The 23026-nt window shown below is 42.1% G+C and overlaps 1 protein-coding gene across 1 annotated transcript in view; it reads right to left on the bottom strand.

Annotated features, from left to right (window-relative positions):
- The window catches only part of IREB2 (iron responsive element binding protein 2), a 55037-nt gene that overhangs the window by 15526 nt on the left and 16485 nt on the right, over positions 1-23026 (bottom strand). The window contains exons 3-12 of the mRNA XM_075535967.1: positions 14336-14501; positions 12994-13131; positions 12013-12231; positions 9768-9837; positions 9181-9364; positions 8172-8311; positions 6068-6239; positions 3298-3398; positions 1711-1827; positions 181-340 (exon numbers count right to left, since the gene is read on the bottom strand). Of these exons, the coding sequence (XP_075392082.1) occupies positions 181-340; positions 1711-1827; positions 3298-3398; positions 6068-6239; positions 8172-8311; positions 9181-9364; positions 9768-9837; positions 12013-12231; positions 12994-13131; positions 14336-14501 (1467 nt within the window). The remainder of the gene's footprint in view (positions 1-180; positions 341-1710; positions 1828-3297; positions 3399-6067; positions 6240-8171; positions 8312-9180; positions 9365-9767; positions 9838-12012; positions 12232-12993; positions 13132-14335; positions 14502-23026) is intronic.

The following is a 23026-nucleotide window of genomic DNA, read 5'->3' as shown; positions in this document are numbered from 1 at the left end:
CCTTTGGTGTAATAAAAACAAAATTGATAACAGGAACCAACTCTAGGCTCCGAGGGCCTACTCAGAATCAGAGAACGCGTTCATCTCACACAGACATGGGCACTCGCACAGAAGGTGAAAAAGCAGAACAGCAGAATGAATCCAGCAAAGGACCCGGACTGGCCACGAACCACAACCTACCTGCAGCGAGCATGACAGATGGGTTGCAGTTATTGGTACAGCTGATGACTGCAGCAATGACCACCGACCCGTGAGACAGCTTATAGTCACTTCCTTCATAATGAATGGAGACGAAGTCATTCTGTTTCTCAGCTGCGATTTGGAAGCCTTTAAATCCAACCTGTATAAATGGGCAGAGATTTCAACAAAACATGCCAGATACCTATACGCTGTGAGGGGAAAATGACTGCGGGAAAAGCCACTAGCTCCTTGCCATTTGTTCAGACCTAAATGTTCAGCATTCCAGTTGGCATGTGGGAAGCCCTGGTGGCAATGAGGGTTGTGAGCTGGGCTAACTGCAAGGTCAGCAGTTCAAAACCACCAGGCATTCCACAAGCAAAAGATGAAGCTTTCCACGTCCCCAAAGATTTAGTCTTATAAACCGGAGACCGCGAGTTCAGTACAGCTAGTTGTACTTGGGCCGAAGCCTGAACCTGAATCGTCACATTAGGAAGCTGGGTTCCTAAATAAAGCTTTTCTCTATCCAGTTAGCTGGCCGAACTGCTCAGGATCCACACCTCCTTTGGACCTGTTCTCCATTCATTCCAGTGTATGAAGATGGCCTTTCCTGGCCAACAAGGCTGTAAGGATTGCCATCAAAACAATCTTTGCTATGATTTGATAATCACTGAAGCTGGGTGGTCGGCCCAGGGGAACTCATTGTAACATTTTTATTTCTGAACTTGACAGTTTAAAACAACAAACAAACAAAAACGAATAGTAAAGGCACTAAGCCCTTTGACTAGTTCTCAACATAGAAGAGAAAGTGACAATACTGAAGTCATGATCCTCAAACAGAAAAGGCAAACCCCCAAAGCCCAAGCGGCCCCTCGCTACTTAGTTACAGCGTGTCAGGTGCTGGGAGCATGATCACGGAGCAGTGGTTTGGGGGTTGTGTTTTCCTCCCACTGTGGTGAGTCACACAAATCTCGAACAGGGCTGCTGCTCAACAGAACTTCCGGTGGCGATGGAAAGGTCCCACGTTTGTGCTGCTAAGGCTGAGGGAACCACAGACAAATGAGGCAAACAGGACTACGAAGCTCAATATTCTTCCTCAGTTAAGTTACTTTCAATAGTCACAATCAAGCTCCCAGCCACACAGTGAAACGGGGGCGTACCTACCTAATTACTGACTTGCATATTTGATGGAGGAAAATGAAGGTGCTGCTGGGGCATGAGGGAACACCGGTGGTATAATCAGTTATGTATGTGGGTCGCCAACCCAAAGGTCAGCAGTGAAAAACCCCCAGGTGCTCCATGGGAGGAAAACGAGGCAGTCGGCTTCTATGAAGATGTACAGCCTTGGCAACTCTACAAGTAGGGCTACGGGTTTTTTCTGAATTGGAAACAACTCATCAGTAGTGAGTGGGTGGTTGGAGCGGGCGTGTGACATAACACAGAATCATCTGAAGAGTGGATTGAGCCCGCAGGCCACATGGTTGCTTCTTCACTTTATAGGGAGCACAAACTCGTAGTATGGCAGTAACTGACCTTCTCATTTAAGCAAGCTTGGAAATCGCTTTTCATATCTGTCACAGCAACTCTATCCTGAGGTCTCTTTGGACCACTGACAGATGCAACGATTGAATTTAGGTTAATCTGAATCACCTACAAAATCAGAAATAAGAGGAATTAGAATTTACACCTATACATTCCAATTGAAGCATTACTTTCTGAAGCAGAATAAATATATCCACATTTGTTTTAAAGGAAACACACCACCAAGAGCAGAGCATTCAAAGGAAGCCCAATGAAACGGAAGACACTTAACTAGTAACAATGTGCTGGGAGACTTAGTACATCAGTGTACGAGCTACCACAGTACCAACTAGAGCCTATGCAATTTCTGGGCCCCAGGTATTCCCCCACAGACCCCTGCCAGTAGTATCACTGCCCGAGTCAGTTATCTAACAAGTTACTGCTGCCGAGTCACACTTCACTGCCAGCTCTGTGACAATAGAGACAGACCTGGGAACCACACTCCTTCGCCAGCTAAGGTGGCGCTGAACCTGCTCAGGAGAGTGCACTGGCAGGACATTTCCTTGGGGGGGGGGGGCGGGGGGAGAAGAGAAGGGCTCTAGGGCACTTGCCACCAGGCTCCTGCAGACCACGTTTCAGACACTGTGCTTTGCTAAACCCCACTTCTGTCTTTTCTTTCTTCTGATATTTCCTTGTGTATTTTAGTTTGGCCGCCATCAATCTAAATGGAATCTCTTCACTATACATTTAATAAGTATGTAACAGCCCTGTTTATTCTGATTAATCAGAAATGCACCATCAGCTTCTTTCATATGCTGCCTTCATGGGCTCAAATGATCCCTAGTCACTGCAGGGTATTTAAGGCGTTTCTCTTAAGATTTACAAGTCCCAATATAATATTTAATGTAAACTGCTTACCAAAATAGTGCTTCCTTAGGTTGTAAAATATCTTTAGAACAAATATTTGTGACTTCATAACCATTTAATCCCTTTATAGTTACGAACAACGTGCAAAATATAATCATCAACCAGATGTCGCCCTTGTGGAAACAAATATTCTGGTGATATGCTGTACTACATTTTTAAAAAATGGGAACTTAAAAAAAAATTAATCATCTTATTGGGGGTTCTTACAAAGCTTATGACAATCTAGCATTCAATTATACTAAGCACACTTTGTACTACTCTTATCATAAAGCTAAAATTAAGAGTGAATTATGTATTTTCAATATTAAAAAACCCAACTCAACAAAATATTCTAAAACTCACTGTGAAAATTAAAAGCCTGTGTAAATTAATGACTAAAACCAAATATCGAGCCACAAGCAAGCAACGTTTGTTAAGTAATAATCACAGCGAACACTTATTGAGCACTTACTGTAAAGGGGACCTGCTCAACAGATTTGTATCTCATCCCTAAGGAATCAGGTCCACATGAACAGCGTTTACATATGGAAAGAACTGAAGCAGGAAGCCTAAATAAATGGCTCAAATTTTCTGCTAATAAATGGCAGAGCAGAGGTTCAAAGCCAGGGAGTGTGCGGCTCCAGAATTTACACTTGTAGCTACATACTGCTAAATGGACGATTCTGAACCTACCTGGGAATATTCAGGTGCTCCTGAAGAATCCTGGCCATTCTGAAACAATTTCACAGCTTTCAGGTAGCTTCCCATCAACTCTAGTTTGGCTTTGTCAAAACCTTTAAAGAGAGGAGTAAAAAGGAATGCCATAGAGAATACTTGAAATTTGGGGGCTTAGGGTACTGAATTCAATAATTAACAAGAAACAAAATACACGTGGTGTATGGGGGGGGTACCCAAAAAACCTCCGAATTTTCTTCCAAAGCGATATATTAAAAACTTTTCTTACAAATCATCCTTATCACTTTCAAAGCAATCTCCATTACACTTGATACGCTTGTCAAATTCGGATTCCATTCTTGGAAGCATTTTTCAAACTCATCTGTTTGGATGGCTGACAGCATCTCACTCATTTTTTTTTGATCACTTCTTTTGTGTCATCAAATTGTCCTTTCATTTCCCTCTGCATTCACAGAACCAAAAAGAAGTCCCACGGAGCAAGGTCAGGTGAGCAAGGTGCGCGGGGCAAGAGAGGCCTGCTGTTTTTGTCAGAAACTGGCGCACTGAGATGGCTGTGTGGGCAGGTGCACTGTCGTGGTGACAAAACCAGCCTGCCGTCTGCCACCAATCAGGCCTTGTTTGTCACACACAGCTTCGCAATCTTTTCGGGACCTCTACATTGAGCTTGATTGGTGCTTGCTTTCGGGGCCATAAGAATAGCATCATGTCACTAGTAATGACCTTGGGGGAAAAAAAGCCTGGGTCGCTTAGGAGCAGTTCTTTCAAAGCATGGCTTGTTCCCCGGCTACACTCTTTTTCCTAGGAGTCAGAACCTGAGGCATATTTTGCAGCGGCCCGTCTCATTCCAAATCTTCCTTTAAAATGGGTTGAATCGATCTCCAAGATAGTCCACATAGCTTCCTCGTCTCTTCAATGCTCTGTTGAGCATAAATGCACGACATTTGTCTTCATTTTCATCTGTTCAGGAAGTTGATGGGCATCCAGAACGAGGTTTGTCGTCAATCAACATTTCACCTTTTTTGAAATGAGAAAACCACTTGTACACTTGAGTTTTTTCCATAGTGCTGTTCTTGTAAGTTGTGTTCAACATCGAAACAGCTTCTGCGGCCCCCAGAAGGAAACAAAATTTCACAGCTACACACTGTTCTCATGAACCAACCATCCCAAAAAACGAGATTTGAGCAAAATCGCTGTTATGAGAAAATTCACTGTGACCAGAGAAACCTCCCTAGGTTTTCTAGTGCACTAACTGGGTGCGAGTTGCTGTACATACGGTGAACGCTCTTCCCGTGGAGCTTTTCCCCATTTTTTGGGAGGGTTTACCCCCTTGTATTAAAGACTCTTTATAAATTAGTAGCTGGTATTTTCTTCCAAAGTAGTAAATTTACCTTTCATGAAAACTTTACAAAACACATCACTTGTTGCGCACTGTCCTCATTTAAAGGTTATTTCAAAGACACAATGACTACTGAACAAAACTCACCAACAAATACTATTTGTAGAATAAAGCCAATAGTGAAATGTAATATAATATATTACTACTAGTCACGAAGGGGAAACTCACTATTTCCCCCCTAAATTAACAAGCAACATTGACATCAAAATAAATTAAAAAATTCCTTTCACGAAGCATACAAATCAGAGATCAAACAAGCTGTTCCAGAAACTAAAAGAATTTATATGCTGAGAACCCCAGGTAAGCCCTCAGCAGACATTCAGCACTTTGAGCCACAGATGCAGGTGGACAAGGCTTCACAAGGCCAGGCCCTGTCCTGTACGTCTTTAAACTGATGATCCAGAGGCAAGTTTTACAGCCAGCAAGTGGCAAAGTTGAGACTCCCAAGGCAGGGACAAGCTGCGCCCGCTGTGGTTTGTCTTGAGTCACTCATCTGCAGACGTGGCAGAACAGAAAACTACTGTTGTTCAGCCACTGCGTGCGCCTCAGGCTAACAGGCTAAAGAGCGATTCATTAGCTCAATTTAACACGCAAGGAAGGAGGCTTCTCTAGCCACGGCTAACTCCTGACCACCCTGCCAACCCAAATCCAGGGAGGCGGCAGCCGCGTGCTCTGTGGGCCATCCTCCCGCGGTTGCACCGCACCATACACTTTGCCATCCGACTCATTCCCGCCTTTCAGCTGAAGAACACCTCTGGCTCCAGCACTGAATGGCTCCGGAACGTCTCTCCAAATGACACAAGCAATGAAGTGGATCAAAGGGCGAGCTCCTGGTTCTCAAAGAACACTACCTTCATGAAACAGCAACACACCTCTGCTGGTACTTCATAGTTTAAATTCAACACCAACAAGAAAGAGGCAAAATGATAGTCAAGCTATGACGAGGTTCGGAGCCTGCAGTTCAAAAGACAGACAGACACTGATTCCCAAACTCTCTCGCCTGAAGGCTTCTCCACTTTGGGTACAGGAGGAGACAGCTGTGAATATGCTCGAAATTGACTTCCTTTAAATCGCAACCTGATCCTTAAGCTGAAGCTACAATAGCCGTTATTTTGAAGAAAGAGTTCAGCAAGGACCAGCAGCTTTGAATTACTTCTTTCAAATGGGTGCAAATGCGTCACGTGGCTAAGGCTTGATGACTGAACACGCCAAAGGCACCTGAGACAGTTTGTGAGCCATTGTTTCAAAACACAAGTTTCCTGGGTATGAAGTAACACGCATGGTACAAGGAAGGCATTTATTATAAAACACTGCCAGGCAGACACATGGCTGTATCAGCCCCCCGCCTCCCCCTCCACTTGATCTTCTTACCTGTATGTTCTAAGTGTTTCAGTGTCACATTGTCAACAGGGAAAAAGCTGAGGATAGCACCGTATTCTGGACACATGTTTGCTACTGTGGTTCGATCCACTATAGACAACTGTGAAACTCCACGCCCAAAAAACTCAACAAATTTTCCCGCCACTCCTGCTTGCCGGAGGTGCTATCAAAAGGGACATAGAGAAGCACACACAAAATTAGCAGTGTCGAGATTAGCACGGATGCCTGCGAACCACACAAACCCACTGCTTTAAGCAGGAGTCCTGGCATTAAGACAGGGTCGTCTGTCAAACACCAACTCATTCCGGTTATAGTATTCACACTAGTTAATCTTGGTAGAGAAGGTCCGACACCTTCAGGTGGCCAAGATTCCGGTTTCAACACCTCTGAACGAGGAGCAGCACATCGAACCCAGTGCTGTGTCTGTTTAGCTGGTGGGCCTTTTGCTTTATCAGCGATATGGAAACCATAGTGCTTTTGACTAATTACGGCATTTTAGATTCACTGAAACGCTAATATACTGGCACAGCCCTCTTAATTCCAGATGAGTAGGATTAACATATGCTTAATTTGATTCCTTCTAAAAATCCAATTTTCTTAGTTGTTTCTCACACTTTTTGGAACTGTAAAAGAGTTTCAGGTTCATAGAGAAGAGTGCTCAGGAAGGGGAGTAGGAGAGAAACTACCTCTATTCAGTGTGGAAAGCAATGACATGAGCAATTTTATAAAAATCATCAATACCCTTAAACCCCAAATAATCCCCCGAAGTCTTCTTGAAACCAAACAGCAGTTTAGCTAACTAGTACAAAAGGTCTGTCTTGAGCATTTCACTCCTTTAAGGTCTATCTGTAGGAGACCAAATGGCGAACAGGGAGGAAACTTGGAGAGCAGGGAGTTCTGTGAATGGGGGAGGATCGCCTCAGGAAAGGATGCACTCCATCTCACTGAACTCAAGTACATAGTGCTGAACTGGTGCATGCTTTACTGTACACCCTTCTCAAGCACAACAAAAGCAAAATGAAGGGAGGAAAAAAATCTCAAATACACAGAACTCCAAAGGGGGAGGGGTCAGTAAGAGCAAACTGCGTAGATCAAATTTTGGAATCAATAACCCAAATGTTGAAAAACATAAAATAATAATAATAATACTGTTAAGAAAAAAGAGCTAGTAGAAATCTAAAAGGGGCAGTAATTCTCAGGAGTCTCTGAAAAGATAATGGATGCTCCTTTTCTTTTGGGAACAATCCTGCAATTCCCAATTTAGGTAACACATACAGAATCAATCGATTCGCTAAGATGTCAAAAGTGTCCCTATTAGAGAATAAGGATCAATACGAAATACTGATGAAGGCGCTACCATTTAATAGCCCCGAGGGCCCGGAAAGGTTAACCAAAAGTTGCTATTGGGAGACTCAAATCGGAATTACATACAAAGCCTTTTCTAATCAGTATAACTAAGTTGGTGAGAACTAGAAATGTAGGGCGCCAAGTTCACTAGGAAACTTATGAGCACCTATCTTCAGAATACTATGTAACTACTATTTTTTTAAATTCAGAGAAAAACTCTGTCAACAAAATGGTACAACAAACAACAGAAAATTTAGACCCTATCACATCTTCCAGTCTATAATTCTTAACGTATTATCTAGTGGAGTAATGATGTCTCAGGGTAAATAACTCAGCTAAATCAGACGTGCTAAGTAGAGGTCTGTTTTATTAAAAACATTCATGTAGTCAACCAACATTTATTGAGGCAATAAGACATTACAGTTATGAACATGAACCCAAGAACGTGACTACAATCTTTCTTCTACCACTTACTACTTGGCTCTATGACCTTGGGTAAGTCATCAGGCCTTTTTTGTACCCCAATTTTCCTCAGAATTCAAGTGTATGGGAGTAAGTAATCACACAACATCTTTGTGCTCAGTAGGAACGGTTTTGTATTTGCTGTTATTGCTACAATGGGAACTCTGTGGCTGGTTATGTCCAAATGCTGAGGATGCTGTGATAGCCAACCCTGCTCTCACAGGGCTTCTAAACGTAACAGGAAAGGAGGGCCCACTTTGCCACCCAAGCTCCGACTGTAACTTACCTTTGTAATACCAAGAACAACATCTATGGATGTGACAAAAGGATTTGATGACCCAGTTAACTCACATCCAACCACCTCAGGTAAAGTTAGAGAAACCGGCAGACCAAGCATCACGGCTTCTGTTTCAATCCCTCCAACCCCTAAAGTAACGGACAGGTAGATTAGGCCAGTATAGTGAAAGATAACTTCCTGTGTGAACTCCCAATCTCTGGGTGGTTCATGAGCCTCACACAGTACTAGCACAAAGCTGCTACGTTGCTCTTGCTATGAGACTAAGGAGCCCGCCACCGCCTCGCAGTTGTTTTCATTCAGCAACCCTAAAACATCTCAGATGGGTGTGAAATCCGATCCTCACTTTCATTTTCAATCCAGCACACATTTACTGACAGGGTGCTGGTGGTACAATGGCTCAATGCTTGGCTGCTAACAGAAAGGCTGGCAGGCGAAAACAATTGGTTGGTCTACAGAACTCTAGCCCTGGTGATCTGCTCTGAGAGATTACAGTTTCAACAATTGCTGCCATCAAGGGAGTGCTGACCACCCCCTAGGGTAGATAGCTCAGTCTTTCTTCCGAGGAGCTACCAGTAGTTTCGAACTGCCAACCATGCCCAATGCAGCCCAACGCATACCCACTACACCACAGGGCTCCTATTGGTACTGCTCCACTCTACGGACGCAGCAGCGCCGAGCAACATTGACTGAAGGTTTACCATGCCAGGTACTAACGAATCCGGATGCATGGAGGCGGCCAGTAGAAGCCACCATGGAACTTCAAACAAGGGAGTCACCAACATTGTGTTCGTTGACACCATGGCCCCTCTGATGACTTCCCAAGTGGCAGTGCTATGCTGGGCACTAGGCACTAGGCAAAACTCTTCTACTACATGGCTTATAAACTCTTATGGATTTAAACACTTTGTTGCTAACATAGACTGAGAAAACGGTCTCAAAGAGGCTAAGCAGACCTGCTATTTATGGACTTAAGAAATCTATTTGGTCCTTTACTTACCCCATCCTAGAATCCCCAAACCATTCACCATGGTTATATGAGAATCCGTGCCCACTACACTGTCTGGGAAGAGGAAGTCCTTTTCTTCAAAAACCACTCTTGACAAATATTCTAAGTTTATTTGATGAGCCATTCCAGTCTCAGGCGGGATGACAGTCACATTCTTAAAGACTCTTGAACTCCACTATATTTTGTTTAAATTTAGAAATATAAGAATTAGTATGAATTTGAATACATAAGATAAGAATGCATGTTGATACTAAAATTGGTTTAGCCAATATTCAATATGGTCAATTCAATTCCAAGTTTACAGGCCATACTTTACTACAGTTATTAATCAATTATTCAAACAAAATGAAATGATTCCTAAGAAAATTATTCAAATAGTTCAGAGGCCTCCCAAGCTCACTTAAACCAAAGTCATTCTAGATTCTATCTTTTTTTCATACACCAAGATTTCCAGTAATATTTTATTTGGGGGAACAGAAAGGATTCTACTGCTATAAAATCTTTCAAGCCCCTAACTTAAAAGATACAAAAATAATAAATATCAATTTATTTTATCAATTTCTAGACAAAATCTATACCTTGAAAAATTGAAGTCTCTCTCGGTTTCTGCCAAATTCTACTTCTTGATTTTTTAACACTGTTTCAGGTCTAGATGGAAGAAGAGCTGGTATTAAATATATGTAATACAGGAAATATTTGTCTTATGTCTAAGCTTTCATTTCTATGCAAATATATGCAAACACAGAAGAAAAAAATCAATGGAAGAGCAATTCATCAGACTTCTTAGAACAAGCTATTTTTTCTTCCAACTTTACAATAGAAAGTAGCAAAGCACTTTATTCAGAGCAGCAAAATCAGGTACTGTGTAAGAGTTGGCTAAAATCATAACAGAAACAAAAAATTGTAAACTTTGTTGGGTTTTAGATTGCAGGGGAAAGAGGGCGATGAGTGAGTGGTTCATTCAACCATAAACATGTCTGTTCCTACCTACTTTGCTCATGTGCAGATTGAAAGCAGGAGACAGGCATTGATTAGAGAATGAAGTTCTTGTTATGCAGTTGCGGCAAACAGGCTCAACATAATTTTCTAGCTTACACTTTTTACAAAAATCTTTTCATCTCCCTCAAGATTGGGTAAGTGGCAGCTTACATGGATTACAAACATAATTTATATGAATTATTTAGGAGGGAAAAAAAATCTCCAAGCAGTAAACATAGCACCATTTTTATCTAATGGGTCCTTTAAAGAATTACTTCCAGTAAATTTAAATGGTCTATTTCGCCTGCCAGCTGTGACTGGAATTATCAATATAACCTCAACTATATTGAAGGTTCCAGTCCTCCAGGGTCCAGCTAATGATGGTTAATTGTCAACATGTTAAAAAACAAAGGCTACTTTAATACTTCACTGCTGAGTGAGTGACTGTTTTAAGTCAGACTACATCTTAAGTGAGCCTGCTCCCAGGACCGCAGGGAACAGGTGTCTTTAAAGAGTCCCCACAATCGCTTCCCTTTTCCTAGCACTTAGGGCTGCAAAGTGCCCTGCAAACATTTGTTAGCTCACAAGCCTACTTCTAATTAGATAATAATTTCAAGTGCCCAAGGCTATGCTCTCAACTTTCAATTCTCTCAATTTCTTGCCTGAGTGTCTAATTAAACCCTTCATTGATGTAATAAGGAATACAAGAGTTACTTTTCACAAAGCCAATAAAAGCCAGCTTAAATATTCTGCAATTGAAAGTCAAAATGGAGGATGTTACACCAAAGTGGAGTTTGTTTCTAAAACAACACCACCACTCAAACACGTCACATCCTGTCAGTCATAAAACGACAAACAAGAACAGCCAGGCTTTTGCATCAATAGATCTGTGCAGGAAATTAATTTTTGTATAAGAAGAGATATTAATCTCAAAAGTCAACATGTCCTGAACAACAAGGGTAATTACTGGGTGGGGTGGGGGTGGGGAGAGAGAGAGAGCAATAATGGATTCTTAGAAAGGAAGAGTCCAGGCACCACCAGAACCCCGAGGCTGTGTAGAACACTGAGCCCAGCATTCAGGTCTACAGTTTGAGAACTTAAATTACCGAAGATAAAGGTTACAGATCCAGGTCAGTGACAAATGAATTAATACAATATTTGGCATTTAGTATGAACTATGAGGAGTTATTACTCTTAGCTATTTTAAGTCTTAAATGCTTTTTGTTTTTTTCCCAAAAAAATTTTTTAAAAAAAAAGTATTAAGGGCTCTAAGATCCCCTCATTCAAAACTTAACCAAGTTGTTTTGGAAAATTCATAATATATAAAAATTCAAGTCATGGAACTATTTTTCTTATTTTAAGCAAGGAAATCCAAACAAAACCTATGAACAGGATTCTTTTCTGGGAAGGTTTACTATCTTCCAAGGTATTATGCAGGTAATCAATCAGCTATGTAAAAGCACATATCTAACATAAAGGATCATTCTTAACATACAGACAAATCTTAATGCAATCCACAAAAGAAACAGGAATGACTAATAAGCATATGAAAAATGGTATGAATTCACCAAGTCAAAAGCGTACAGTCTAATAAAAGACCACATTTTCCACTTAAGAGTACAAAATATATTTACAGATAAGGTTTGCCTTCTCAGAAGCAGATGACATTTTTAGCTATAGACCAGCACTTAAATATTTTGAGCTTCTTTCAGAACAAAGGGATATGCATACTCCTTTCAAAACCAGCCAAATAAATAATGAAGGCAGTGGAATGGGACGGGACGGGGACAAGCATGTCTTTAACTACAGTCTGGCTAAAATATACGAACAAAAAGAACTCCATACTCAGGCACTGGTTGCAAATGGAAAGGACACAGAATGGGTGTGTTCTCAATCTGGGAGGAAAATCTTCCTGAGTGTCGGCCCAGTTCTCCAGAACCGCACGGTCCGCGGCAGGTAGCCTGGCTTCTGCAGGGCAGCTTCTTAGGCTGCGCTCGAAGTGGAGATAGTTTTCCTGGCTTCTGCATGTCACCCCCTCCAGGATTTGGAGCGTTCTGTATTGCACTATTATTCCAAAGAGGAGAAAGAGGGCAAATGAAAAGGGACCAAATTTAACTCTTCAAAAAAAAAAAGCAAACCTCTCATTACTCTCTCTCACACGTAATTTTAAATGATAGACAGAAACTTTGTTAAGGATCTGAATAACTTTGAGCAAGTACTGAAACAGATTTTGGGTTCCATCGAAGAAGTTTTAAAAGCTCAGAATCCTTGCTTTACTCTAAGATCTCTCTGGGGTGGTCATAAACTGTCGTCTTATTTCGCTAAAGACAGCTGGTGCATGTAACAGAAGCATGGAATCTCCAGTCAGACCTTTAACCGGGAGGCTAAGAAATAGAAGAAATTCACTTTGGTGGAAGAAGTTACAGCTCTAGTGGGGTCAGTGATTTCTGTCACCAATTAATTAAAGACATATTCATGGTTCACCTCTTTACATACTTTCTAGAAGGCAAATAGGGTTTCGGAAAAACTAAACCAGAGGAGAGACCGAGTTCAGATACTCACCCAAAAGAGCAGGCTCTAGGCTCATACATTTCTAGCAACATGGAAGCAAAAGAATGTACACAAACAAAAGCAACTTTAAGCCCAGACTAATGACAAAGAATCTACCAACTTCTAATCAGGTGTTTTAAAACACACTCGTCAACATTAAGCGCAGCATACTCGACATGGGCAAAACAGCCGCTTTCCTGTGAAGCGTATGCTTGCAGGGGACTGGCAGCCAGGGCGGCTCCATGGCTGTCTTGAGAAGCATCTGTAAAGAAGTACCATTTACTGAAGTCGATCTGCAGAGAGTGGTCAACCGTGAGGTCTGTCGGACGGGCAGGATGAACTTTCCTGGGATCGCCTCCCAGGGCTTTCACTGCCTCCCGCAGAGCAGCAAAATCCACTACTGCCGGGACGCCGCTGCAAAAGAGAGAAGGGCCCAGTTCCCTGAGAGGCACCGAGACATGACGGACATGCGCGTACTCACGGTTCAATGTTTGAAAGTATCCCTTTCAGTCTGCATTCATGTGTGGGAAGGGACCAGTTACCCAGAGTTGGATGCATCTGGTTTAAGAGAGTGAATCGAAATCCAAGAACGAGCGTTCCTGGGGGAAGGTGACCCGCATGAGGGTTTCAAGGGAACGGTCTTCCTACAAAATAACATCGACCAAAGGCCTCCAATGTGTGCCAGGTCAGACAAGACGTCGTTTCTATTTTCGAGGGCCTTGTAGGAAGATAGAGTAGTGGCGACAAAGGGCACCGCAGTATCAGAATGTGTCTTCTAATAGCGGGACGTACCGAGCACACAGCAGTGGCACACAAAGGAGGTTTGGTAAGTAGGTGAGTAGAATGCTATCTGGCTAGTTCACACCTATACATTCTTAAACAGTCAGCTTAACTCTTCAGTAAATTATCCCCACATATACTCCAACCGGGGAAATTCTTTCAAGGTGTGGGGAAGAGTTGGGATTTCATTTTAAATGGATAAAAGCCATTTGGTGTATTTGAAGGAGGAGAACGCTTAGATCTGGTAACATTCCTACCAGGTTGCTCCATGTACTATGCAAGGCACGGTGTGTAGACCACAGTGCAGAAGTGTGGACGCCAGATCCAAAACTGCTGCAGCAGGGACGCAGGCGCTTAGAAACAGGAGGACACGGTGCCGGTGCTAAGAGTTCTGGACTCAGGACAAATTCCAAAAGCACAACCAACAAAACTTCTTGACAGACCGTCTTTGGGTACTCGGAGTGGATTCAAAGGTGGTGCCCAGACATTTGGCCTAAACAAATGGGAGACTAAAGGTGCTATTTACTGGGATGAAAGGAATAGAAGGGGGGGGGGGGCGGGGGGGTAGGAAATCAGCTTTGGGCAGGTCAAGTTGAGAAGACTAGTACAGTTAAAGGAAATGTTAATTAGGCAGTTAAGCAAAAGTACTCCTGAATAAGTGGTACAATAAATCAGTACCCATTTTTAGTGAATTGTTCTTGTTTAGAAAGAACAGTCTTCTTTTCTAAGCTAACTTTCAAAATCGGAACACAGCAGAAACAGTCATCTGTCGGTGGCCTGCATTTTAAAAGGGAACCTACTGCAAATTCATTTAAGTAACAAATAACCCCTCACTCACGTAAAATCCTGAAGAAGAACACGGGCAGGGAAAAAGGGCACTTCCACATTGCTTTGTTTGGTTTTCCAGTCTAAAATGTTCATAACATCTTCCTTTTTCATGAAAAATCCATCACAATTTCGTACAGCAGCTTCCAAAAGGACCCGTATCGAGTAAGGCAGAGCATCTGATTCAAGAGGAAATATGAGCATCAATAAGAAGTCATAACTACAATACTGTAAAGCTTATAGAAGCAAAAAGTTAGACAAAAACACTGTCATTTTCCAGTCTAGTAAACTCACTTTAGCATTAGACTTTCTGTAACTTTGACTTTCACAGACATAAGTCAATACCCTGGCAAAGTAGGAATAAAAGCATTCACATGAAACACATGATTTGGACACAGAGGACTGTAACCACGGCAAACAGCTGACACTCAGAAAAGACAAACACTGAAAAGCAAGGAATACTGACATGAAAAGCACCAGTGGCGTGACACCCCTTATGAGAGCCAACAGATGAAATGGTTGAAGTCTGTGGTAAATTGGTCGGCACAGGCAAGCACCAAAATACATTTCATGAACTTCCTACCACTCTGCAATGCTAGATTACGCATCCCTTAGGGAAAGATTCCAGTATTTTAAAGCTGTCAATCATATTAAATCCTCCTATCAGATTTTCCATACATAAATGTTTCTTGGAACTTAGGGGAAAACGGAATAGTACGGGGCTGCTTGAATAACTCCTGGTACATTACTGTTTTAAAGGAGTGGCACTATCGAAATAACTGATATAGAGAGGTCACTGAGACTGATCATTAAGGAAAATGGCTATACAGAACAGTATTTACAGAATAGTATCATGAACATTATTTACAGTACACTATCCGTGTAAAACCAACCCCCATGCTATTGAGTCAATTCTGACTAGTAGTGACCCTAATAAAGGGCTTGTGAAGTTATAAATCTTTGGGGGAGCAGAGTGACCTGTGGGCTTGAACCGTCAACCTGTGGTTAGCAGTCCCTTGCTTACCAAGGGAAACTGTGTCTACCTCATACGTATTTTGGATGTGCTGAGAAAAATGGGGCCTTCTACTCCCAATAAAGAGTGACCGTCTTGGAAACTCACAGGGGCAGCTCTACCCAGTCCTACAGGGTCGCTGTGTGTCAGCCTGGACTCGATGGCAGTTGAGTTTGGTTTCTCGTTTTCCCTAGTGGGATATATACTAAGGGGGGAAAAAAAACTTCACAGAAGAAAATGAAATATTGAAATGATCATATATACAAGATCCAAAATCTAACCCACAGCACTGAGTCAATGCTGACTCATGGAGTGACCCTCTATGAGGCTGTGAATCTTTTTTTGGTGTTAATTGTTTTATTAGGGGCGCATACACCTCTTATCACAATACACACACACACCAATTGTGTAAAGCACATTTGTACATTCATTGCCCTCATCATTCTCAAAACATTTGCTCTCCACCTAAGCCTCTGGCATCAGCTCATTTTTTTCTCCTCCCTCCCTGCTCCCCCTCCTTCCTGAACCCTTAATAACTTATAAATTATTATTTTGTCATATCTTGCCCTGTCCAACATCTCCCTTCACCCACTTTTCTATTGTCCGTCCCTCAGGGAGAAGGTTATGTGTAGATCCCTGTAATTGGTTCCCCCTTTCAAACCCACCCTCCCTCCACTCTGTCTGTATTGCCACTCACACCACCAGTCATGAAGGGATCATCCACCCTGGATTCCCTGTGTTTCCAGTTCCTATCTGTACCAGTGAACATCCTCTGGTCTAGCCAGATTTGTAAGGTAGACTTGGGATCATGATAGTGGGGGAGGAGGAAGCATTTAGGAACTAGAAGAAAGTTGTATTTTTCATTGTTGCTACATCGAACCCTGACTGGCTTGTCTCCTCCCCGCAACCCTTCTGTAAGGGGATGCCCAGTGGCCTACAAATGGGCTTTGGGTCTCCACTCCGCACTACCCCCCTCATTCACAATGATAAGATGTTTTGTTCTGATGATGCCTGATACCTGATCCCTTCAACACCCCGTGATCACACCGGCTGGTGTGCTTCTTCCATGTGGGCTTTGTTGCTTCTGAGCTAGATGGTCGATTGTTTACCTTCAAGCCTTTAAGACCCCAGACGCTCTATCTTTTGATAGCTGGGCACCATCAGTTTTCTTCGCCACATTTGATTATGCACCCATTTGTCTTCAGCGATCGTATTGGGGGAGGTGAGCACACAATGATACGAATTTTTGTTCTGATGATGCCCAATACCTGATCCCTTCGGCACCTCGTGATCACACAGGCTGGTGTGCTTCTTCCATGTGGGCTTTGTTGGCTTCTGAGCTAGATGGCCACTTGTTTACCTTCAAGCCTTTAAGACCCCAGACGCTGTATCTTTTGATAGCCGGGCACCATCAGCTTTCTTTACCGCCTTTGCCCATTTACCCGCTTTGTCCTCAGCGGTTGTGCTGGGAAGGTAGGCATCACAGAATGCCAGTTTAATAGAAGCTATGAATCTTTCCAGGAGCAGACAGCCTCCTCTTTCTCCCCTGGAGCAGCTGGAGGGGTTGGCAGTCCACCACTTTGCCTGCACTGCCACCAGGGCTCCTTAGCAGATATACAAGGATATTCAAAGAGCTTGTGGAGAATATGGATCACAAAAAAAATTGGCATAGGTTTACAAAATTTATCAGGCCCCCCACCCCCACCCCACAAACTCATTCTACTAAAATTGAAGCAAGGGTATTGTGACAGGTAGGTTGTGGTCAATAGGAACCTGGTCAATAGGAACACGTGGATCAATAAGGTTGCAGTTTGATTGGAGGGCGAAGAGATAAATGATTCGGCAAGCCTCACCTGTCTCTCTCTTGCTCCCTGGTGATCAGACAAGCATGTGGTTCCCTTAGCTAGTTCTCTGCCTTAACTTGTGAGCTACACTACCCACTGGACACCCAACGCATGGATCGTGTCGCTAGAGAAGTTCTCAACCTGTGGGTCGTGACCCTTTTGGGGGGGGATTGAATGACCCTTTCACAGGGGTTACCCGATTCATAACAGTAGCAAAATTACAGTTATGAAGTAGAAATGAAAATAATTTTATGGTTGGGGCTTACAGAAATATAAGGAAATGTATTAAAGGGTCACATGGCACTAAGAAGGTTGAGAACCACTGTGCTAACGTTTGAGGTTCCTTCGAGAGATGCTTCACCAAGCTGCTGGTGTATACAATGCCTGAGCTTGGGACTGTCGGATCCTGTCATCTGGCTGACAGTTAGTAGCTTGCCCTGCTGTTTGCTACCTGTGGCCAGATTGCCTGCATTGCTCTACGGAAGACTCAGCTGTCTGCTCCCTTGACCTTGGACCCAGCAGCCCTACTGATTTGAAGGACTTCCAGTATATTTATTGTTCCACGGAAGTGAGTTGAACTGAGCCCTCTGTACTACTGTGTGGACTAATTATCTGTTATATTCCTTCGTGAGGACTAATTACCTTTATATTCCATATATATAAAATCAGAAGTGTTGTGGTTTTGTTTCCCTAGAGAACCCTAACACAGGTGTGAACATCAAATCTATGGTGAAGGTTGGGTGAAAGAATGGTGAAATCACTGCTTCACAAAAAGTTGTGAGGAAAATACTCCAAAGAAGTCAGCAAGTTACAAATGGATGACTTGTTTTAAGAGACACATTTAAGTTGAGGATCCATCCAGCCACATGAATTTGTCACCAAAGAATTAATACTGTTGGCCCTCGATTTGAAGAGGACCGACAACAGCACAAACAACAGCCAACACCACGGACATCTCAATGGGTTCCGAGTACATACTAAAACTAAGGCTTGGTGGGCGCCAAAATGGATGCATCAGTTGCTGAGAAGGGCAGAGCTTTCCATGGAAATTTTAAATAAGTGGGTTTGAGACCCGAAGGCACCAGTCTGACCCTGAATACAAAATGTAAAGCAACGGCTACCAAGAGATGGAAGCGGTCCGGTCAAGAGCAAAGGTGATGCCGGCAGGAGAATTGGGAATGCTCAGTTCACATGCTGCCTTGGGAGAGTCAAAGGTGATGGTAGCTGCTTAGTAGGAGAATGTTCTGAGAAAGTTAGTCAAGGCTTCAAACTTAGAAAAACGGAGGCCTTCTCCACCATGGCACATTCCTGATGATTCTGATCCTCAAACCAGGCCAACTATATGAGGCTTTCCTTTTAACATTTTATTAGGGACTCATACAACTCTTATCACAATCCATACATACATCAATTGCATAAAGCACATCTGTACATTCTTTGCCCTCATCATTTTCAAAGCATTTGCTCTCCACTTAAGCCCTTTGCATCAAGTCCTTTTTTCCCATCCCTCCCCACTCTCCCCTTCCTCATGAGCCCTTGATAATTTATAAATTATTATTTTGTCATATCTTGGCCTCTCTGGCGTCTCCCTTCACCACCTTTTCTGTTGTCCATCCACTATGTGAGGCTTTCTATCGACAATCACTGTCCAACCATCTGATTGGGCACTGTCTGATTTATTTTTGCTTCCTAACTTTAAAATCAAAACAAAACACCCTACGGGATACTCATTTTCTTCTGTTAATGAAGTTAAAAAAAAGAAGGGGGAGGGGGAAAGATTGCATCAGTAAGGTTAAATTCCCAGGACCCTCAGTTCTTTAGGGATGGACTAAATGGCTGGTATCATTTCTAACAAAATTGTTTTAACCTTGAGGGAGCTTATACTGAGAAAAAGCTCATGTATTTTATTTTTAGCCTTTAAATCCACTTTTCCATAACTTTCTGAAGACCTTTCATATAAAAAAGTAATTTTTTTCCCCAAGACTGGGAACCAAGATTTACAAACAATATATAAATGGAAATCATAGTAGCTAAATTAAAAACAAAGCATTTCAATTGCAATTGGAAATATCAGTATGAACTCAGTATTTCTTCTTTTTACAATGTATCTATGTCTACTAAATGTGTAGAAATAATAACCCAGTATTACCATACCTCTAGCAACTCAGACTGCTGTTTTAAAATACTGTTTCTAGTAAAAACAAGAGTTTCTTGAAGAAACAGTCAACTGCATGTCTATAGACAGGTTATGTAAAGTGTGAGCCTGGACCATCACAACAGAAAGCAAACATCACATCACGCCGAAGATTAATGGGTCATGCCATAAGGTCGCCAGTCAAAAGATCCCTCTACTGGCCAGAGATGAATCAATTTCCACATTAAGAAACAAACAAAAATCAACAGTAACTGCAATTTATCAAAATAAAAGTCTTAACTCCATTGCTGATCAATGTTAGTTGGCAGAGCAAGGGCATCAATTTATTCATCTAAAAATTAACACATAGGAGGGAGAAAAACAAGTCTTAATTTGCTTCACTTCATTTTAGGCCATTAAGTAGCTAAAAAGAGAAAAGTTCTGCATAGAATTACAGCCAATATAGGAATGATATAATGAGAAAAATCACCACTGTCTAACAGCTAATGAAGTAATAGCTCTGAGAGTGATCATCAAGAGAAGCTGGGTAATGAGGCTCCATGTGGACGGGAAACTTCTAATGGAAGGGTCAAGCTGATTACACCTGAGCCCACTTAGAAACATGTAAAATGCGGCATCACGAATACCATGAAGCGGGAGCCACCGGCTCCACTGTGCAGGAAGTCCCATCCATCCATTCATCAGAATCTAATAGAACCTCTAGCCCTGACTTTCAGTTAAGGTGAAATACTGAAGAGCATAGTGGAATGGGAAACTACCAAGCAGCAGTCATAAGTCAATCAGGAACATAGCTTCTTCAACAGAAAATGGGGGGGGGGAGGGCTATTATAGACCGAATGACAAAGATATAACAACCAAGTGCCAAACGTGAACTCTGTTTGAACCCTATTTTAAAAAATAATAACTGCAGAATTATTTTGAGACAACCAGGAAAATCTGAACATAACTAAGCTTTAGATTTTATTAAGGAACTACTATTCATTTTGTCAGGTAGTATAATCTCGGGATAATTTTCATTATTTGTTCTTATCTATCTATCAGAGATGCATACTGAAAATAATTTAGGTTTTAAACCATGTTGGAATATTTTTTGTGGGGAGATTAAAAACGTTGACAAATGGCTAAGCTCATGGCTATACTATCATTACTAATATATCATAGTATAACTTTATATTATTCTCTGTTCCATATGTTTGAACACTTTTAGATTCCTAAGTGAAAGAATATGAAGTAGTGAGAGAGGATACAGGATTACAAAATAAGTAATGTGAGACTCAAAGTCAGGATGACCTTCGGAAGCTGACAGAAGGCAGTGCCTTGCGCAAGCCAGAACAAGTCTGTGAGAGACGGGAAGAGTATCTTTACCACGCTTACATCTTATTCTGAAGCATGAGGAAAAATAAAGTCCTAAAACAACCCAACCAAACCCCACTACTGTCGAGTGAATGAAAATCATAATAGCCCTCTAGGGCAGGGTAGAACTGCTCCATAAAGTTGCCAAAGCTGCCAGTCTAGAGATGCAGACTGCCAGGTCTGCTCATGAAGCAGCTGATGGGTTTGAACCACTAACCTTTAGCACAGTGGTTCTCAACCTGTGGGTGGAGCCCCTTTGGGGGTCAAATGACCCCTTCACAGGGGGCACCCGATTCGTAACAGTAGCAAAATGACAGTTATGAAGTAGCGACGAAAATGTTATGGTTGGGGGGGGGGGGTCACCACCACATGAGGAGCTGTGTGAAAGGGTCGCAGCATGAGGAAGGTTGAGAACCGCTGCTTAGCAGCCGTAGTGCTTTAACCATTGTGCACCAAAGTCCTAAAAAAGGGCGGGGGGGGGTATCAGGATTTTGGGGAGGGAGAGAAAATCGCGAATTTTATAGATCATTTAATGACAATAGCAAGAACACTACCACAGTAAGGATTAATGTTTCATGGCTTTAGAATAAAGTCATAGGAATACTAATTTTTGCTTAAAGTGTCTTCACAAAATGCATAATATCAGGCTTCAAAAGTTAAATAGTTCCCTCCTAAAATTTAGCAAAATGGTAAACAAAAAGGTTGTAAATCCACAAGTACAAAACATAAGGAGAAGAGAAATGGGTACATTTGGAAAGAAAAGGCAAGGATGACCAGCAATGGCCTGAAGCGAATATGGGGGGGCTTTGTGGAAACTGCAATGAAAAGATAATGGATGCAAACATGTTCGTGCCCTTTAGACAACAGAACAAGCTGACACTTGAATGCCCACACTGGGGGAAAGCAAGCAACCAGCCAGAGCCAGGAGTCAGAAGTCCCCACACTGTAAATCAGATGCTCTAGGAGCTAGAGGACAATGGGACAAAGCCTTTATCTTCATGAGTGAAACACTGTCCAACCTTGACACTTACATAAAGGCAACCCTAAATAAAACATGCCAGGCCTAATCTGAACTTTCCAGAATCCCTTCTCAGGAACTTACTGAACAATATGATCTATCAAACAAGAGGGTGAAGAGAAAATAGAAAACCACGACTCTGGGAAATAAAACCTTCACCATCGCAGAGAACAAAGAGGATCTCTGTCTCCCTAGTAAGTAGCCTTCTGAGTACAACTGAGTACAAACGAGAAAGAAGGGAAGCAAAGATTCAAAGAAACTCGTTTATAGAGAGCAGTCCCTACAAACCATGGCCTCACCTCCCCAGGCAATTCCCAACCCATCTAACCAGGGTCACAACGGAAGGGCTTGACTAGAATGGGTTGTAAGAGACATAAGATATGACCATAGGTTACTAGAGAATACAACAATATGTACACACTGAATGCTGGTTTTAAAAAGAGTATAATGTCTATATCAGGAAGGGAAGTAGGTGACATATGCAGGAAAAAGCAAAGTGCTACACTTTCATTTTCCATAGCAGAATGCTAACAAAGTCTAAAACATTTAAAATCAAGAAACAGAAGTAGACACAAAAGTACTTAGTTAATATGGAAAAAGATACCAGAGAAAATAGCGAAGAACTGAAGATTCCCGTTTTTGAGGAATTCAAATGGTAAACATGTCATGGGTATTGTTTTGGTTACACGTCAAAGTGGTCTTAACAGTTTTTAAAATTAAATAAACATTAAATTACAACAAACTACTACATAATAGCATTATGACAAAAAATCATGAGCATTAACTAGACACTTTTGTCATTAATAAGCACTAGCGATGCTGAATGGAAAAAATCTAAACACAATTGGTTACATGCTGTGTAAGTCCATATATATAACACTCTTGAGATAACAAAAGGATTAGATGGAGAACAGATTGGAAGTTACCAGATCTAGAAATGAGGGAGTGGAAAGGTGTGTGTGAGAATACTTTGTTCTATTAAAACCAACACTCCATGATGCTCACCTTCCTGACAAAATCACTGAACTCAAAGCGGGTGCATAAGCAAATGTGAAGAAAGCTGGTGGTGCCCAGCTATCAAAAGATATACCGTCTAGGGTCTTAGACTTGAAGGTAAACAAGCGGCCATCTAACTCAGAAGCAACAAAGCCCACATGGAAGAAGCACACCAGCCTGTGTGATCACGAGGTGCCGAAAGGATCAGTTATCAGGCATCAAAGAACAAAAAGATCCTATCATGGTGTACTCACCTATCCGATACGATCACTGAAGACAAATGGGTGCATAAGCAAATGTGAAGAAAGCTGATGGTGCCCGGCTAT

This window comes from Tenrec ecaudatus, chromosome 17 (assembly GCF_050624435.1).
Source record: "Tenrec ecaudatus isolate mTenEca1 chromosome 17, mTenEca1.hap1, whole genome shotgun sequence".
NCBI lineage: Eukaryota > Metazoa > Chordata > Mammalia > Afrosoricida > Tenrecidae > Tenrec > Tenrec ecaudatus.
This window is presented reverse-complemented; position numbering and strand designations above follow the sequence as displayed.